This window comes from Cheilinus undulatus, linkage group 7 (genome assembly GCF_018320785.1).
Source record: "Cheilinus undulatus linkage group 7, ASM1832078v1, whole genome shotgun sequence".
Classification (NCBI taxonomy): Eukaryota; Metazoa; Chordata; class Actinopteri; order Labriformes; family Labridae; genus Cheilinus; species Cheilinus undulatus.
In genome coordinates this window covers 41,671,878-41,691,216 of record NC_054871.1, presented here as the reverse complement: position 1 = coordinate 41,691,216, position 19,339 = coordinate 41,671,878, and the positions used below count along the sequence as shown (strand labels likewise).

Below are 19,339 nucleotides of genomic sequence, written 5' to 3'. Positions count from 1 at the left end.
GAATGTCTGCTGTACTTGCTTAATGCTTTCCACAAAGGCTCGTGGAAGGGCAGGGGGATCCCAGGACAGCCATATTACCAAACATAAATAACAGCACTAACCTCATTAATGTGCACTGTGATTAATTCATCACAACTATGTAACTGCATTCACTCATAAAATGAGATGACTTACATTACAAACACAAAAAAAATTTCAAAAAACTTTCACAGCAAGAGGAATTCTTCATTTTCTCTCTTCATTCTTCCTGTTACAATGGTCATAACAGAGCTGACCTGTTATCTGTAGCTTAGAAACGTTAAATATTGTGTCAAACACTGCTACATAAGGAAGCATGAACTGGAAGCTGCTGTTCTGTTGCTGTATCTCATTCATGTTTTCTTCTACCTCCTTAAGGTGGACCACGTTTACTCTCTGCAGTTGGCTTTGGGTTCTGTCACCCACACGTCAAACACCTCAAACGCGCTGTTTGTAGCACACCACTACAATGCCCAGATCTAGACTTGGAGCACCGAGGTCAGACACTACCTGAGGCTTTTCAACAAAAGCTTGAGTTTAAAGTAAAATCTACTCAGTTTGATCAAATGACTCAGATCTCACTTTCTTTGAGATGTGAGATCATGTGAAAGCACCTTTCAGGCTCTGGGTGTGGGCAGCGTCACCTCTATTTTAAAACCCCTGCTATGATACTGAAATGAATTAGAATTTTAGAACAGATTTTTTCCACAGGTGTGAGCACTACTTTTCTGTGATTGTCCTATTTTCATTTGAGCGTGGAGAATTAATCAGCATGGCTGCAGGAGAAGTCATGACACCCTGCATTACACTCGGCTTTGTAATTAGAAACAATACAAGTGTGACAGCTGATACTGTATGTGAATTCTTCTCAGACAATGAGGCTTAAAATGAGCTTGTCTCTCACACATACTGTGTCTGAGTGCTGCTGTTGTAGCTCTGAGTGCACACTAAAAATACTCATTTTAATTAAAGCACAAAACGGGCTCTTATGTCTGAGGGCTGAATATTTCAGACAGTAATATAAAGCACAGCGCTTTGCCATCCTAAAGGAAGCAAAGCATGAGACACTGATGGAAAGATGCACAGTAGATGACTGAATTAAATACACAGTAAGTATTCAAAAAAGTATTCATTCTTTTGGATCTTTTAGTCTTTTGTTGATTTTATGAATCAAAGTCAATATAATTTGGCTCTTTAGAGGAAAAAACGATAAAAACTCTTTAATATCAAAGTAAAAACAGATTTCTACAGAGTGATGTCAAGTGAATAACAATATTTCATGTAATAAGGGACTGCACAAATCCCCCCCTTCATTTCAGTATTTAGTACATGCACCTTTGGCTGCAATCACAGCACTGAGTCTGTGTGGATAGGTCTCAATCACACTTGCACATCTGGACACTGCAATCTTACTCCTTTCTAAATAAATGTTCTCCCAAGGCGTAGCTCTCTTGCAGAGTGAAGAGATTGTCCTCCAGGATTTTCCCATGTTTAGCCACATTCATTATACCCTCTAACTTTACAAGCATTTCAGGGCCAGCTGCTGAGGAGCATCCCCCACAGTATGATGCTGCCACCACTGTGCATCACAGTGGGGATGGCGTGTTTGTGGGGATGTGCAGTGTTATAGCCTCTTGTCTGACGGCCACAAACCATCATTTTGTCTCATAAGACCAAAGACCTTTCTTACACTTGACCATGGAGTCTCCCACATACAGTTTGGTGAACTCTCGTCAAGATTTCATATAAGTTTTCTTCCAACAGTAGCTTTCTTTTTACAGCTCTACCATAAAGCTTTGTCCAGTGAAGAACCTGGGGCAACAATTGTCATTACTTTGTAGAAATCAGTTTTCACTTTGACATTTAAGAGATTTTTGTTTTTTTTTTTTGTAAAAACAGCCACATTATATTAACCATGATTGATTTATTAAATCAGTGAAAGGTTTAAAACATAATGGGGTGGCGAATATCTTTATAGGCAGTTTAATTGTTACAACTTTCCTTCAAAACATCAATTATTATGGAATATGGACTCCCTGAATTGTGATAATATCAGGATCATGGACCTTGTATCATGAATCATATCATGTTGTAAGGTTCGCTGTGATTCCCGGCCCTAACCTTTAAAAATAAACACAAAACATATATATAAGCAGAAAGAAAGAACACTTGTTGTATTTATTGTTCTGACTTACTCTGCAGCATTTCCCCGTGTTCCTGCCAGAAATATCTACCACTTAAGAGAACAAACTTCAACAGGAACTATAAAATGTCAAGCACATTTTGCACCTGGCATTCTCTTTAATATGTACTTTGTGCTTTTGTAGTCCAGCAATTTTCCTTTTTTATCCTTCCATTGACGTATTTGCCTTTTTTACTTTTGTGCATCTCAAATAGAAACTTAATGACTAAAAGTACGTAAGAAGACACGCAAGTGAATGCATCACAGAGCTGCAGGTTTCATAATCAAAGAGGTACAAACACTCAACGTAACCCCACTCTAGAAACTTCATTGTATGACACATCCTTCGCTGCTGATAGCTACCTCCTGCAGACCTTATCACTCTTTCTACGGCACCTCACATGCTGAAAGGAAGGAGCTGTTCTTGGAGTCTGATACTGTCTGTGAAAATCCTGTAGAGCCGAAGTTAGAATATCAGCCTCATAAAAGACCTGCACTTCACTCACAGTGGCCTGAATGACAGACACGTTAGTGCATTACTTTTCGATGGCTTAGAAATACTACAGTCAGGGCCTCTGCTGGCTTTTATGTCTTTATAAGGTCAGATCAATGCCAAGTTAAATCAGTGCTGTCCTACATTTACAGGTAATCATGGTAAGAATCAAATCGTCCTTCAGCACTCACCAGTATCCACTGAATTTTAAATGATCTGATAAGCTTCCATATAAAATGCCTTATCAGTTTGACTCCTAACAAGACTTTCAGATATTCTGCTCCTATAGAGACAGTTTCTGTCTCAATTTGACCATTTATATTCTCTGTAAAATCTACTCTGAAGACCCTTAGTCACCCAGTCTCCCACACTCCCACATCCACTAAGTGAAAGCCCCTTGTCACTTCGCCTCAACATGTGACTTAAAAAGCAGCTCAAAGTCTCATCTCAGAGTCACAACAGCCTTTCCCAGCACCTATTACAAAGTAAAATGTCTGTCTTTTATGATTCATGCATCTTTCTGCAGCAGTGTTGGATAATCAACATCATTTTTAAAGAGAAAGTTCTTTGACACTCTCTTGAAGAAATAATGGGAAGGCTAGCATATTATAACACATTATATGATTTGCATAATAACAATAAAACAAAGATTAAATCTTCTTAGTCAATATTTCCATAGAAAGGAAATAGAAACCCTGCTGTCTGTCATATACAAACCATTTATACAGCAAAAGCATTTCTGCTGTGACAATCTGCATAGAAAAGGCATCTCAAACTGACATGATGTTCCACTTTGCAGTTAAACGCTGAATTATAAAACTGTTCTTAGATATAACAATGAAGACCTTCCAGATGACATTATTTCCCTCCACTTTACACATGAATTCTGGAGAAAATCGTCTGGTTCTTATTTGTGAGTTGACTATGGGTGTAGTGGGGGGGGACTACCCAGGCCCACAGTGGGGGTGAGCCCTTTAGAGGCCTGAAATAAAAATTCTGTTTGTTTATTTTCTTTTCATTTGTAATTAGTGTCATTTAAATCAAAAGCACCTAAATGTCTGTGGGCATGAGAAGACAAGAAGAGATAAATAAAACTGAACAGCTGGCATCTTTTTCAAACATGGAAGTGCCCAGCGTACTGTTATTTTATAAAGTACATCAGTGTAAGGTGGATAAAGTTAGTGGTGAGAAATACATTATGCAGTATTTTAAGCATTTTTCTAATGTGAGGTTAGCTCATGCTTATGGAACAGGCTAATAAACACATTAGTAGTACAAGAACATTTAATTTAGTAAAAATATTCTCATTAATATAGGGACATTTTAGTTAAAAAATCATTCAAATTCATTGACATTCATAAAATGACGGTTTTGATTTGGCTGACCAACTAAGGGGGGGCCTGTGTAATTTTCTTTCTGGGGGCCTAAAATCCCTAGCGACGCCCCTGTAGTGGACTATGGGATAAACAAAACTGAAATAAACATGAATGACTTCAGTAAATACTTAATGTATGTACAGTGCTTAACAAATTTATTAGACCACCTGTCTCAGAGACCATCCAGCATCATGAGGTGCTTCAATGCGAACTCTTTATTTTCAGTGAGCTCTCCACGTTTTACCATTTTGAACAGGAATGAGGAATTTCAAACTGAATTCACCTTTTTAAACCCAAATTTGAGCCAGCTCACTGGGCTTCTCTGAGAAGTCAGAAGTGAATCAAGCATAACATTCAACAACTAAAACTAATTTTTCTGTTCAGGAATGCAAGTAAATAACTATAATTTAACATATTAATCAAGAAATATTTATGTGCTTTACTATTTTTGCAGGTTTTTTGTAAATCAGTAAATTTGAAAATTCATGGATGACAATAATAATTATATTTTAGCATTAAAACTATCATTTGGGTTAAAGAGCTTCTACATATTGGTGTATTAACCATTGCAGAAACATAAAAAATGATTTTGGTTTTACCAATTTTTACCAATGCTGGTAATTTAGGGCAGCTGTGGCATAAACCTTACTTTGGGTGGTGGTCTAATAAATTTGTTAAGCACTGTACATGTTCATGTCAGAGTTGTCACGATACCACACTTTGGCACTTCTGATTCTTAATAAACGCTGTGATTTTAATAACTGTTTTGAAGCTATCACAATGGAAGACTTATGTTCTGTTCACACAAAATGTGAACAGTCGTCTATTCGTGCACGTCTGAATGTGCAAATACAGGGAGTATACTTGGTAATTTATTTATTTTTTTAATGTGCGGAAATAACTTGTTCCACTCACGTGTCAAGTCCCGTGTCCTCGAGTGCCGAAAAGACACTAGAGTGGCGGGGCTTCCTTCTTCCACATCCAGCATTTCAGTCAGTTGTCAACAAAAGGGTTGGGCTTAGAATCAATATGGCCATATATGCTGTGATAGCAGTGGGGCTGAACGATATGCAAAAATAACTCATAGCAATTTTTTTTCACTGATATTGCAATTGCGATTTAATATGCGATTATTATTAGGTTCCTCAACTTCAGCATTTTTAACAAATTCAAGCAATAAATCATTCTATATTATAACCTACATTCAGGAACACTCGTCATACATTTAACAGTTTTATGTCAAAATGGATATGCAGTTTTACTTGGTGTAGAACGCTCTGCTCCATAGATGCTCCCTGGGTTAACCCCCCCCCCCCAACAGATGGATACATACATGATAATATGTATCAAAAACAATGAATTTCAGAAGCAATTAATCCATAGTAGCATGAATCTGAATATGAGAGAGCACCTAACTTTCAGCCATAAAGGAGGCAGCTGGGGTGGGGGAGTTGATGCTGGCTACAAGCTAACCACAGCTGGGGTTATGACTTCTGTTAACTAATGCTAAGCTTCATCAACATTAGATATAAACTAGTTTTTTTGCTTGTATTGCAAATTCGATACTGAACGCTTTTTTGAAAGGGATTATTATTTTTATGTAACTTATTTTGACAAAAACAAAACATACATAAAACACAAAAAGGAGGATTTTTGTAAAAAAAAAGAAAAAAAAATGACACGTGAATGCTTGCATAATGTGCATAAAATATCTGCTGCTGCTGCAAAAATGATTGTATTAGACCACTATTTTGACACATTTCAAGTTAAAGAAATATTGCAACTTTTGCGATTTGTAAATTACACCAAGCCACATTGTGATTTAATGTAATTTGTGATTATTTGCCCAGCCCTGGATAGCAGTTTTAAAACATACATCCTTCATGGTGCAGTTGACAAAACAGCCAGCAGAAGGCAGCAGTGAGAACAAAACAAGTTGGTACTTCGACCAGGAACATGGACAGTGTTTCTGTACACTGCTAATCTTTGCTAAAAGCAAAGATACTGGATTATTTCAGGTTTCTTCAAACAGTAGACAGTCAGGAGTTGGACTTGACTCAAGCTGTAAGAACACTAGTATTCATCAACACACATGACAACAGCAATAACAGCTAGACTTACCGGGATAATTAGTGTCATCCCATCCAGAGTTAAATGACACTGTAAACTCAAAGTTTCCCTCAACTTCTTATCAGGAGAGCATGAGCAGCACATTATGCATTATTTTTAAGGCAGCATTAATAACGCTATTTAGTCCTCATTCATCCACTCATTAATGAAACAGCAACATTGTTGTAGATTTTTGAAATCAAGTGACAGACAAGTGTTTTCACGACTTACCAGGCAATCCGACCTCCTCACTTCCTTTCCTCCAAGTGATTTTATTTTAATTCTGGTGAAATAAACCTCCTCCCCCAAAGGCCGGCCCTTCAGAGATCCTCTGGTGATGTATGACCACCAGAGAATCTCTATACTGATTGGCCATTGTGGCACAAACTATGTACTTGAGTTCAGATTTCTCACCTCTCACGAATGAAGCGAACACAAAATATCTTCATGAAATATCTTGACTATGTGCTGCATTAATCAAATTATAGGTTAAAACGGATTTTCATATCAATGTATTCCACTTTTAAATCAGATATTCCACAATGTCCCAACTTTTCTGGAATTGTGGTTATTATATTTGAAGCTATATATTTTAAAAATAGCAGCCACAACAACAGAGATGGATGTGTACTCACCATATTTATTGATGACACCGGTCCAATGCTGTTCACAAATATGTCCACGTCTATGACTGTTGGTTTAACTGTGGGAAAAAAAGACAGAAAAACAGTTATTGATCAGACTTTAGGCTCCATACCTGCCTCTTTTGTGAATCAAAGAGGGAAAGTGAAGTTGGATCAATGAGACTTTGTTGTTCTGAATCCTTTGAAGAGTGAGGAGCTGCTGTGTGAAGCAGTCCTCAGGGGAATCAGTGGTCCTTTTTAAACCTGGGTCCCTTTTTTTTTTCTCTACATCATAGAGGTAAAAAAAGGATCTCTGAAGCCATCAGCTTTTGTCTGGAGAAGTTACAGCCTCTGGGAATGATGGCCAACTTCAGTGTATCCAACAGTTAGCATCCAAAAGATCTTGCTGAGACTTTTTCCAGACGCTGCCTTCGTTTTCAGTCTGACTGGCAGCCTCAGAAATGAGAGCAGGGTTGAAGTTGTGAAGAGGGGAATTTTAGCTGCCCTTGCATACAGATTAGGGCTGAACAGTACTGGAAAATTCTAGCACTGGGACATATTTTCTTTCTTGATCATATTGTGTATTGTTTTATAAAGATGAGTTTCCACCCGGCAGGAATATGCCTCTGCGAGGAGTACAACCAGACGGTAAAGGCCAGTGGTGGGTTCAGCTAAAATATGATGCAAGGTAAGTCCATGGCCTTTGACCTCAGACTTCAAAAATCCAATTATTTCATTCTTCAGTCGGAGCAGACGTTTGCTTAAAGTTTGAAGAAAATCCCTCACAGTGTCCTTTAAATATCATGTTTGCAAGCAAGGGATGAATGCAAAGCCCAGTGGCCTTTGTCCATCGACTACCGCCCTCCAAAATCGAATCAGTTCATCTTTGAGTCAGAGTGGATATTTGCTCAAAGAGTGGAAAAAAAATCCCCAAAGGGTTCTTGAGGTATTGCATTCATAAGAATGGCCCGGATGGACCCAAAAACACAATGCCTGTTGTCTCAGCTATCACTAGCGGTGGGCATAATGTCCTTAATGTTAAGAGATATCAGTCCAGTCCAATCACACAAAGAGAAGAAGAAAATTGTATAGCCAATTCAAAATGCATACTTTAAACAAGGTTCAGCTCTGAAGAAGCTCAATATGTAAGAACATCCTTCAAAGCATTCTTGAGATATCATGTTCACAAGAGTGGTGTGAATGGACATCGATCGATCCATCCATCCATTTTCTATATCGCTTATCCTGTTCGGGGTTGCAGAGGTGCTGCAGCCTATCCCACCTGTCATTGGGTGAGAGGCGGGGTACACCCTGGACTGTTCGGACATGTCGTATCCTCAGGCTGTAAAGGATCCTTCGGCTAGGGCTTTTAGGGCCCAGAAAGGGTTATTGTGAGGACAAGAATTTGTTTTACGACCTCTTCTATGATCTATGGTGTAAGCATGCAGAGGGGCATATACCACCGGCAGGTGTTAATAAAACCCAGAAAGTTCTCCTACTGATTGTTGTTGGTGTCTTAATTTTCCTGTTTTTAGAAGTTCCACCACACGTAATTTTGGATTTTTAAAGAGTCTTGAATTAACCCATAATTTCCACTAGCGCCACGCTCCAGAGAACCACCACCACTCGAACCAAAGGTGAGCGACCTCAGTAACACGCAGGAAAAGTTGGCCAACAGCAGTTTATTTTGGCTTTCTACAATTTAGTTGCCATTCATTTGGACATTATTTCATAATTTTATTGCTTTCACCATGGGCAAGTACATTATGAAGTTAAACAGTTGAAGATTGCTACAAAGAATCTGTGGTTTCATTTAAATTCTGCTGCTCTATGCCTATGTCCATCAAAGCAGAATAGAGTGGCGCTTCAGGGACCGAGCACAAGTGGTGGAAATACTCTGATTGACTACAGAGGCAGCAATTTACTCCACAGTAGGATTCAGCAGTTTAGATGATATAACCATGAACTAAACCACAGAAAAAGAAACTTTTTTTTTTTCTAATGCAGAGGTTATCTCATACGTGAATACCTCACTGCAAAGTGTTTCCATGGTAGCTGCTTTGATCTTTTTCCTGAGAGCCTTCCAATTTGTATCTTAGACAAGCTGAGTACCCAAGACCTGAACAAATAATATACACTGCAGTGAAAAAACAATGTAACTTCAATATTTTCATCAACAAAGCCCAAAGGAAGTAGGTCAGCACATGTTCTTCTTACTGAAGGACCTTTGTATAAACTATTTAATAAGCATTTATCTGGATTTTTGACAATTGGAAATTTACAAGCCCAGAGCAGACAAGGCCTCACTGAGATCCTTGGCACCCCACCAAGGGGACACTGGACCCCAGGCTGGGAACAAATGGCTTACAATAATGAAAACAAATAAACTAGATCGACAAAAGTATTTGGTCACACTTATCAATTATTGAATTCAGGAGTTTCATTTGGACCTGTTGCCACAGGATTATAAAATCAAGCACCTGGCCATGCAGTCTCCATTTATAAACATCAGTGAAACAAATTGTGTCGCTCTGAAGAGCTCAGCAACTTCAAACATGGTACTGTGATGGATGCCACTTTCGCAATAAGAAGGAAACCTCATCACTGCTGATATTTCACAGTCAACTGTGTGATATTATTAAAAGGGGAGGCAACAGCTTCTGAACTTCCAATGGCATTACAGTAAGCTCAAAAACTGTGCAGCAGGAGCTTCATGAGATGTATTTCCATGGCTGAGCAGGTGCATTCAAGCATCATATCACCAAGTCCAATAACAAGTGTCAGATGGAGTGGTGTAATGCACTCTGACACTGGGCTGTGGAGCAGTGGAAACATGTTCTGTGGAGTGATGAATCACGCTTCTCTGTTCTCAGATGGGGGAGTCTGATTTGGTGGATGCAGGGAGAACGTTGCCTGCGTGACTGCATTGTGCCAACTGTGAAGTTTGGTGGAAGAGGGATAATGATAAGGGGTGGTTTGTCAGGGTGTGGGCTAGGCTTCTTATCTCCAGTGAAGGGCAATCCTCAATCGGCATACCGAGACATTCTGGACAATGCTATGCCTTCAACTTTGTGGCAACAGTTTGGGGAAGGCCCTTTTCTATTTGTGTCGCGGTGCACAAAACAAGGACTATAAAGACATGGTTTGATGAGTTTGGTGTGGAAGAATTTGATTGGCCCACACAGAGCCTGGACCTCAAGCCAATCCTTTTGGATGAACTGGAACAGAGATTGTGAGCCAGGCCTTCTTGTCCAGCATCAGTGCCTGACCTCATAAATGCTTGACAGAGTAACTGGAGCACAAATTCACACAGAAACAAAGCTTGCCAAGAAGAGTGGAGGATATCATCGCAGCAAAAGGGGGACCAAATCCATATTAAAGTATATGTTTATGAATACAATGTCATTACAGCTCCTTTTGGTGTAATGGTCAGGTTGCTGAAAGCTTTTGTCCATAGAGCGTATGTTAGGGGCTTCAAAAGTCCCTTTAATGATGGCATCAATCTATTACAATCATTGGGGGACATTAAGATCAAACAATTAGAATTTCATATGTTTTTAAAATCGTGAAGTTTCTGACAGGTGTAGGAGTTAAATGCTGCAGCTAAACTTAAGAAGTCAACAGGTGACGACAGATATTTTGGTGAAGGTGAATCATTTCTTGTTGTGAGCTGTCAGTGAGGTTGAGTCACATAATTATACCCAAATGACAACTCCATCAGGAAGGTCCTTCTAGAAGCGCCATCCTTCACCCAGGCTCAGGGCCTTCAAGACCCCATCAACACACGCCACCACACTCCTCTCAGTGCATGCACATCAAGTTATATAAGAATATTTTCTCTTCCTTATTGTCTGAAATCTGACTCCCACTCCCAGATAGCTTCACTTACTTTGAAAAAAAAGCACCCTGGCGTTTCTCGACTTCACCGCTCTCGAGGCTCTCCTGCTGAGCGTTAAAGTGTCTTTCAAGGTTGAACCTTTAAACCGGCTCACATACAGCTGGAACACAAACTGCTGCCATAAGTGTTCAAATTTACATAGGAGAGAGCCTCCTCCATCACTTTACATCACCTGTCTGTAGAGCCTTCACGTCCCGGCCAATTAAATCAGCAGCGAGATCTTCTCCACCTGCCAGCCTCCGAGGCTGCGCTCTGTTCACGTGCTAACAGATGGCTCAGTGCAGAACACTTCTGCAGAGTCCCTGCTGAGACAGCTTTTCAAAACCTCTTTATTCATAACCACACAACACCTGGTGAGCTAACTGCACTGATCGACTGTATGAACCCCGGAAAAGAAAACAGGACTAGATTTAAAGATCGAACTGACAAGATGATTCTGAAGCCCTCATGGGATCTCTTGTTCTCACTTGTTAATTTAAGTGAATCACAGCATAATCAGTCCTCATTACATTATATAAAATCCTCCAGATGTGAAGGAGAAGGATAAAAACACTCCCTACATGTGAAATAAACCTGACCATTCTGAGCTATGGATGGTTGTTGTTTCTTTTTAAAACCTAAATAAAGCCCTTATATCATTCATTAAAAAACTCCACAACAAAAAAAAAGGAGTTAATGTGTTTTAAGAAAAAACTTTGTGTGTTACCTCTGACACTGTTATGCAGCCATGAAAAGATTTCGTCAATGCAGAGTGTGACTGCTCCAGTTTTGTGAGGAACTTCCAGTTTGCATTGATTTTGCTGCCCCCTGTGGACAAACTTTTTAATACAAAACTAGTTCCTCTGGTTGGATGGCCATGAAAAAGTGTGCTTAAGAGGACGAACTTGATTTTGTATTTGATTTTATTTGCCCCTCAATCTCTTGGCACCCAACGACACAGCAGGCAAGTGAAATTTTCAGAGCTCAGACCCTGGCTGCAAACGATCAACATGGTGTCTTCTGATTGACCACTCTGAAGGATTTCCAAGCTGCAGCAGCTGAGATGGGAGAGACTCTGCATGCAACAACTGTTGCCTGGGCTCTTCACCAGTCAAAGCTTTAGAGAAACCTGCTGTTGGAGAAAAGTGCTCTGCCAAAAGGCATGTGGGAGACTCCATGGTCAAGTAGAGGAAAGTTCTTTGGTCTGATGACACCAAAATTTTGCTTTTTGACCATCAGACAAGACACTATGTTTGGTGGACAGCAAACACTGCACATCACCACAAACACATCATCCCTACTGTGAAGCACTGTGGTGGCAGCATCATGCCGTGGGGATGATTCTTGGTAGCTGGCCCTAAATGGCTTGCAAAGGTAGAGGGTAAAATGAATGCTGCAAAATAAAGAAAATCCTGGAGGACAATCTTCTTCAGTCTGTAAGAGAACTATGGCCTGGGAGATTTATTTTACAGCAAAACACTGACCCAAAACATAAAGTGAAAGCTACACAGAAATGGTATAAAAACAACAAGGTGAATTTTCTGGAGTGGCCAAGTCAGAGCCCAGACCTCAATCCAACAGAGATTTTGTGGATGGACTTGAAAAGGGCTGATTCCCATGCAACCTGACAGAGTTAATCTTGAAGGAGGTGAATATTTATGCAATCACTTATTTTAAACTATATTTGTGATTTTATTGACATTACTATGCAGAAATCTGTTTTCACTTTGACATTGGAGAAGGTTTTTTGTATTTTTTTTTTTCAACAGAAAAAAACTTGTTTTATTGACCATGATTGATTTATAAAATCAATAAATGGGTAAAAAATCCAAGGAGGTGAAACTTTTATAGGCATTGTAAAACATACACTTGCACATAAAGCTGCCCAACACAACATCAACTAACTGAAACTAAATTTGTATTTGAAGTGTTTATAAAACACTGAGCAATACACAAATAATAATGATTATAATTTTTTTTTTAAACTGCAATGATACATAACACTCCCATAGTCTGAGTTATTTATTTATTTTGTTTCTCAAGTTGATAGTCTAAAGCAACTGGATTTTGAGTTACTTAAATATGTAATGCCAGTGTATTTTGAGCTTTAAAATTTATTAGCCTACTGCTAACTGCCTGTATAATTACCGTGATATTAAAGTATACTTATCACTAATAGTTTTCATGATCATCAAAATAAAACTTGTGGCACTCTTGAGTTATATCTTGGACTTGTAGTGTTTTTCACAATTAAGTTGACAAAATATGCTGAAACCTATGAAAACAAAGAAGATGGATGGTCCAGGACACTTTGAGAGTAAGAACGGTAAACTTCAATAAAGAAAAGTACAGAAAAGGTGAAAAGAAGACTTCAGTCTCAACCATAGACTGTAGAAAGAATTGGACAAACCCCATGTGACGTCAGCCGTCTGCGTACAATAGGTGGACTCAAACAGCTCTTGAAGCCAATCCGTGGAGGCTTACATATTGAAATCACGGTCTCAACTGAACTTTGGATGAACTTAACGGCCCGCCCACTGAGCGCGACTTCCTGTCAGCTAGCTAGCTAGCATTCTGGTTGACAGAAATGGAGCCTCTGCCTGCCGAGCTACCTGTCAATCAAATGAGACGCGCCAATCAGCTTTTATCTTAAATACAATCCAAACGATCGTGGTACAAAAAAATTCACCTCCCGTACAGTGAGAGCACAATAAGACACTAGCTAATGAGACACGTTTGGTGTTTTGAACCAGGCTGTAAACCAGTTTATTTCTAGTGTCATAACCAGCTGTTTAACAGGTGTCCAGACGGGACTTCTGGTGTTCCTGCAGTCAGCCTCAAGTGGACACTCGCGGTATGACAATTTGTTTGCACTTCCGCATTGGCTTCATTTTTCAGGACCGGAGGTTGCAGCTTGGCCTCAACTACAACTCCTGGCTAACTTAAAAGCTAACAACAACTGCTAGTAACTGCAACAGAACACTGCCTGATCAACAGGAGACTACTGAATGCTGAGATAGCATGGGGCAGCGCGTACACATGCAGCGGCCTGGTGCTCCATCACTAGCAGCAAAACAAAGCCCTACATTTACACCAGAACTGATAGCATGCCCACGGAGTTTACATCTTTCCCGATGAAGATTATCCGGAGACCGGGGAACTCGGAGACTGACAGGAGGAGGACGTGGAACAGCACGACACCTACAGCCAGTGGGGAGGAGACAGTAACGGCATTGCGAGAGAAGGCGAAAGCAGGGCAAACAAGCCGGGCTGCAGGCTAGGCTAACAGCGGCCCCATACAAACCTCCCAAATCTTTTGGACGACTGTGTTTGCTGCTGCAGAGGAGACTGCCAAATGTAATTTCGTTGTGTTTTTACAATGCAACAACAATAAACGACTATCTATCGACTATCTATCTACTATCTATAAAAAAGTATGATAACCATTGGGGAATTTTATCCTGGTTATTATTAATACTGGTAATGGTTTCATCTCTAATGGTTAGGGCTGGATCTCATAAAGGAGCCAGTCAAGTCCATGTAAATGCATTCATCCAATGCACTCACTCAAAAATGTGCTTAATCAAAGAATTTGAAGTCCAAGTATGGCAGTACAACAAGTATAAAATATGAAATGTAAATATGCAGCCCTTGGCATTTCACTCTTTCTGATAATTTGGCCCTTTTCATGAATGTAATTGAAAAGGCCTGGGGTTAGCAGTCAATCAAAGATGCCTTTTCCGGCAAACAGAAGTATTTTCCACTAAGACAAAACATGAATAGATGATGGACTCTTTTATTTGACCCTGAACACAACGTCTGCTCTGCTCTTCAGAGCTCTGTTCTCCTCTGACCAGAACATCTTTTACCCAACAGGGTGTTTTTCATATGGAGGGACAGAACAGAATAAAAGCAAAAAATGAATGATTTAGCCTGGACAAAACAGACTGTATGTAAGCTTTCGAATCATCATCTTTCTAAAAGGCCAACATCGAGGACATGAGAGAGAGAGAGAGAGAGACATGATCTGTCACAGGTACTGTAAGCATTACTGGTGTCTTTCCCTGATATTACAGTCACTTAATTACCTCCACCAAGGAGGTTATGTGATCAGGTGGGTTTGTTCATTTGTTCGCAACATAACTCAAAAAGTCACACAGATTTTCATTAAATGTCAGAAATGGCATAAGGAAGAACTGATCAGAATTTGGGACTGATCCGTATCACCGTCTGGATCCAGGAAATTTTTAAAGGATTCTTTACTATTGGGTGATAGGGCTAATGGCAGAGGTCTGCGCTGTAACCACTTTACACCAGGAGATGGCGGACATGAGTAACTTCAATCCCAGCAGCATGTTTTTGGTGTGTTTCTATTGAAAGTTTTGGAGTTTATAGAGTTTGGAAGATGCAGTCGCGGTCGAGGAGACGAGTCAGAGCGTAACAGAGAGAAAGAGCGAATTGTAGCGAGAACACTCACAATGCTGGGAGGAATAGAGGAATATTCACCCTTTTCCATGACTTTCAGTCGTCTGGTAAGACCATGGGTACTTCCGCCATGACAGTCCACATGTAGCGAAGCCAATGCTTTGCCTCATCGTGTCTCCACCCCACCGGGGAGGGAGTAGTTGGCAAATTCGATTTTGGGAGTGATACAGATCACCGTCTGGATCCAGGAATGTTTTAAAAGGATTCTTCACTATTGGGAGATAGGGCTGATGGCAGAGGTCTGTGCTCTCTGAGTGCTTTTCTAGTTTTATATTTATTGTCATTAATCTACACTCAGTATCCCATGATGACAAAGTGAAAAGAGAATTTTAGACATTTATTAAAAAGAAAAATCCTGAAATATGACACTGACATAAGCATTTAGACCCTTTGTAACAACGCTTGGAATTCAGCTCAGGTGCCTCCCATTTCTCTGGATCTTCACAGAGATGTGTCTACACCTTGACTGGAGTCCACCTGTGGTAAATTAAATGGATTGGACATGATTTGGAAAGGCACACACCTCTCTATAAGACCTCACAGCTGACAATGCATATCAGAGCAAAAACTAATCCATGGGGTCAAAGGAAGTGACTGCAGAGCTCAGAGGCAGGACTGTTGTACAGCATAGATCTGTGGAAGGGTACAAAAATCTGCTGCACTTAAGGCTCCCAAGAACAAATGAAAGAAGTTTGCCACCTGTCCAATAGATGGACGTTCAGCCAAACTGAGCAATCGGGGGGAAAAAGGCCTTAATAAGAGAGATGACCAAGAATGTGATGGTCACTCTGACTGAGCTCCAGAGATCCTGTGTGGAGATGGGACAAAGTTCGAGAAAGGAAAACCATCACTGCAGCCCTCCACAGATCTGGGCTGTATGGCACAGTGAGAAAGAACACATAAAACACTTGAAAACCCACTTGGAGTTTGCAAAAAAGCCCCTCAAGTACTCTCAGACTGTGAAAAACAAGATTCTCTGATCTGATGAAACCAAGATTGAACTGTTTGGCCTCAGTTTTGAACGTAATATCAGGAGGAAACCAGGCACCGCACATCATCTGCCCAATACCATCCAAACAGGGGAGCATGTTGGTGGCAGCATCATGGGGGTGTTTTTCAGAAGCAGGGACTGGGAGACTGGTCAAGGTTGACGGAAAGCTGAATGGTGCAAAGTGCAGCAATATCCTCAATGAAAAACTGTTCCACAGCATTCAGGACCTCAGACTGGGCCAAAGGAAACCTGTAAATGGCTGTCCACTGACAGTCCCCATCCAACCTAAGTGAGCTTGAGAGGATTTGCAAAGAAGAATGACAGAAAATCTCCCAATCCAGGTGGGCAAAGCTCTTTGTATTACATTCAAAAAGACTCAAGGCTGTGATTGCTGCCAAAGGTGCTTCAGCTAAGTACTGAGTAAAGGGTCTGAATACTTCTGTCAGTGTAAGACTTCAGTTTTTATTTCTAAGAAATTTGCAAAAAATTGCAAAGAAATGTGGGAATGAGCAGGTCTCTAACGTAGATAGACACACAAAGACAGAGTACTTTCTCCTCTCTTTCTCCTCTCATTTTTTCTCTTTGTCCACTTTGGATAAATGAATGACTCATTTAGACTTTTACATATGTGACGTCAGGTGTAGCTGGAACATCTGCATCCACATCCTCTTTAGAGAGAAGTAAGCATGACATCCATGCATGTTCTGACATGTGATCATATGAATCGCCACCCGATGACAGCCTGTACAAAGCACCTGAGACTTTCATTCATGGACATTGCATGCTTTGTGCACATCAGATGAAGAGGGGTATGAATCAGAGTGATGATTATTCTCTCAAATAGAACATGGACGCTGCTCAGTGTTGCACTTTTTCACTTTGTACTGCACTAACCAGCGCTTTTTGCTACTTCTGACTTAATTTTCATTCATTCAGTCAACCTTTATTTAATCTCAGAGAATCATTGAGGGCATGCCCTTATTTTCAATGATGTCGAAAGAACAAAAGCAAATGAATATGCATCAATCAGAACGATTAAAAACTGTCATCACCATAGTTAAAAAGGTGCGTTCAAAAGCAGTATAGTTCATTTATCATAGATTTAAACTGACCAATAGGAACAAGTGTTTGCAGTTTAAATGTTTGTTGTAAAGTTCTCTATGTGAGCATAGCAGAGAAGCTGAAAGCAGTTCTTCCAAACCAAGTGTTTGTCCATGGGATTGTGTTGAGTGTTGATATGAGGCTGATTTAACAAATCCATTAAATATGATGGCATTTTGCCTATTAAGGCTTTATAGATAAATAAAAACCAGTGCCTGTCACGAGGTTCCCAGCCCACATTTATCAATGATTCAACTCCGTGTTTACAGTCAGCCTTGCTGTCAGTCTTTACAGCTGCTTCTCTGACCTCGCTAAATGCTACAGCCTGCTTCTTTGAATTATCATGGACTCAAAATAAGGGAGTCATGAGTTTAAACCCACTTTTAAACACAAATGCATGATCCTTACAAATGTGGCATCATGTAAAAGGGAATAAACAGGCTTTCCAGTGGTATATGATTTATTGCCAAGAAGCACTGTTACAAAACACACATTTCCTCAATTGTTGTGCTAATTTGAAATACACAGCATTCCAAATTATTATGCAAATGATATTTTTCTCTTTTTGATATGCTATTTTTCCTAAATAGTCAATGCGAATGACAGTCAGTATAATTTTCAAGTCATCAACCGTTAGAGCATAATTCAGATTTTATCAAACACACTTCCCAATGATAACTTTTTTCTTTTCAAAAATAAAAAAAAAAAAAACTTAAAATGTACTGTTCCAAATTATTATGTACATCAGTTTCAAAAGATTTTATTGGTTGTAAAGAACTGAAACTGGTCATCTGTTGAATTTGCAGCATTAGGAGGTCATATTTACTGAAATCAAAAGCTATTTCAATCAAAAACATCTTAACAGGCAAAGTTACATGTTAACAAAGTACCTCTTCTTTGATATCACCTTCACAATTCTTGCATCCATTGAACTTGTATATTTTTGAAGAGTTTCTGCTTGAATTTCTTTGCAGGATGTTAGAATAACCTCCCAGAGCTGCTGTTTTGATGTGAACTGCCTCCCACCCTCATAGATCTTTAGTTTAAGGATGCTCCAAAGGTTCTCAACAATGGTTGAGGTCAGAGGAGGATGGGGGCCACACCATGAGTTTCTCTCCTTTTATGCCTATAGCAGCCAATGACACAGAGGTATTCTTCGCAGCATGAGATGGTGCGTTGTCATGCATGAAGGTCATTTTGCTACAGAAGGCATGGTTCTTCTTTTTGTACCATGGAAGAAAGTGGTCAGCCAGAAACTCTATTTACTTTGTCAAGGTCGTTTTTACACCTTCAGGGACCCTAAAGGGAATATTTATGCCTCTAAAATCCAACTTGCATAATAATTTGGAACATGTGTATGAACAGTATGATAACCATGGGGGGATATAATTACAGTTCTAATTAATGCTGGTAACTGTTTCATCTCTGCCTGCAAGTATTGCATTAAACAGTGTGTGGGTGGGAAAACACAGAGAAGTAATAACATCTACAACACCATAGCACCTAAACATAGATATACAAAGCACATTTCATCACCAGGAAATGTTGATGTAGTATCAAAGATTAAGACAACTGTCTCACATTTACAACAAAAATAGATCTGGTACAGAGTGGGCCACAAAGACTGGGGAATTAAGCTTGATAAGTAGTTCAGTTCTTAATGACATACCTTTGAAAATTCGCCAGTTTAGACATGAAGCTGCGTGGTTTGACTCTCTTCATAATATGCTAATTGTGTTGCAGGCTGTAATTCAGCGCCTGCCTACGGTGACACTGAGCAGGCTGTGAGTAGCCATTCAGAGAAACAGAGGCCGCTCATTAGCTTTAAGACAAAAGATAACATTAACAAGAAAATAATTAGTGGTTGTGTGAGGGTTATTTATCAGTGGAGTGATCAGTGAAACATTTCTAATGAGTATGCACTAAATATACAGCTCTGGTCAGGAAGCTGCCCTCTTGGACACTATAATTACAGAAGTGTATTGTGTGCAGATGGTCAGTTTAAATAAAGACAAAGGAATAATAGAGAATTAACTCTCTTTGGGGAGGTTATAATCCGCTCTGTATAGGATAACGACCATTTG

At 39.8% G+C, this 19,339-nt stretch overlaps 1 protein-coding gene across 1 annotated transcript in view; it reads right to left on the bottom strand.

Annotated features, from left to right (window-relative positions):
* The window catches only part of LOC121512402 (gamma-aminobutyric acid receptor subunit gamma-3), a 135,591-nt gene that overhangs the window by 79,036 nt on the left and 37,216 nt on the right, over positions 1–19,339 (bottom strand). Inside the window, exon 3 of the mRNA XM_041791659.1 lies at positions 6,814–6,881. Coding sequence (XP_041647593.1) covers positions 6,814–6,881 — 68 coding nt within the window. The remainder of the gene's footprint in view (positions 1–6,813; positions 6,882–19,339) is intronic.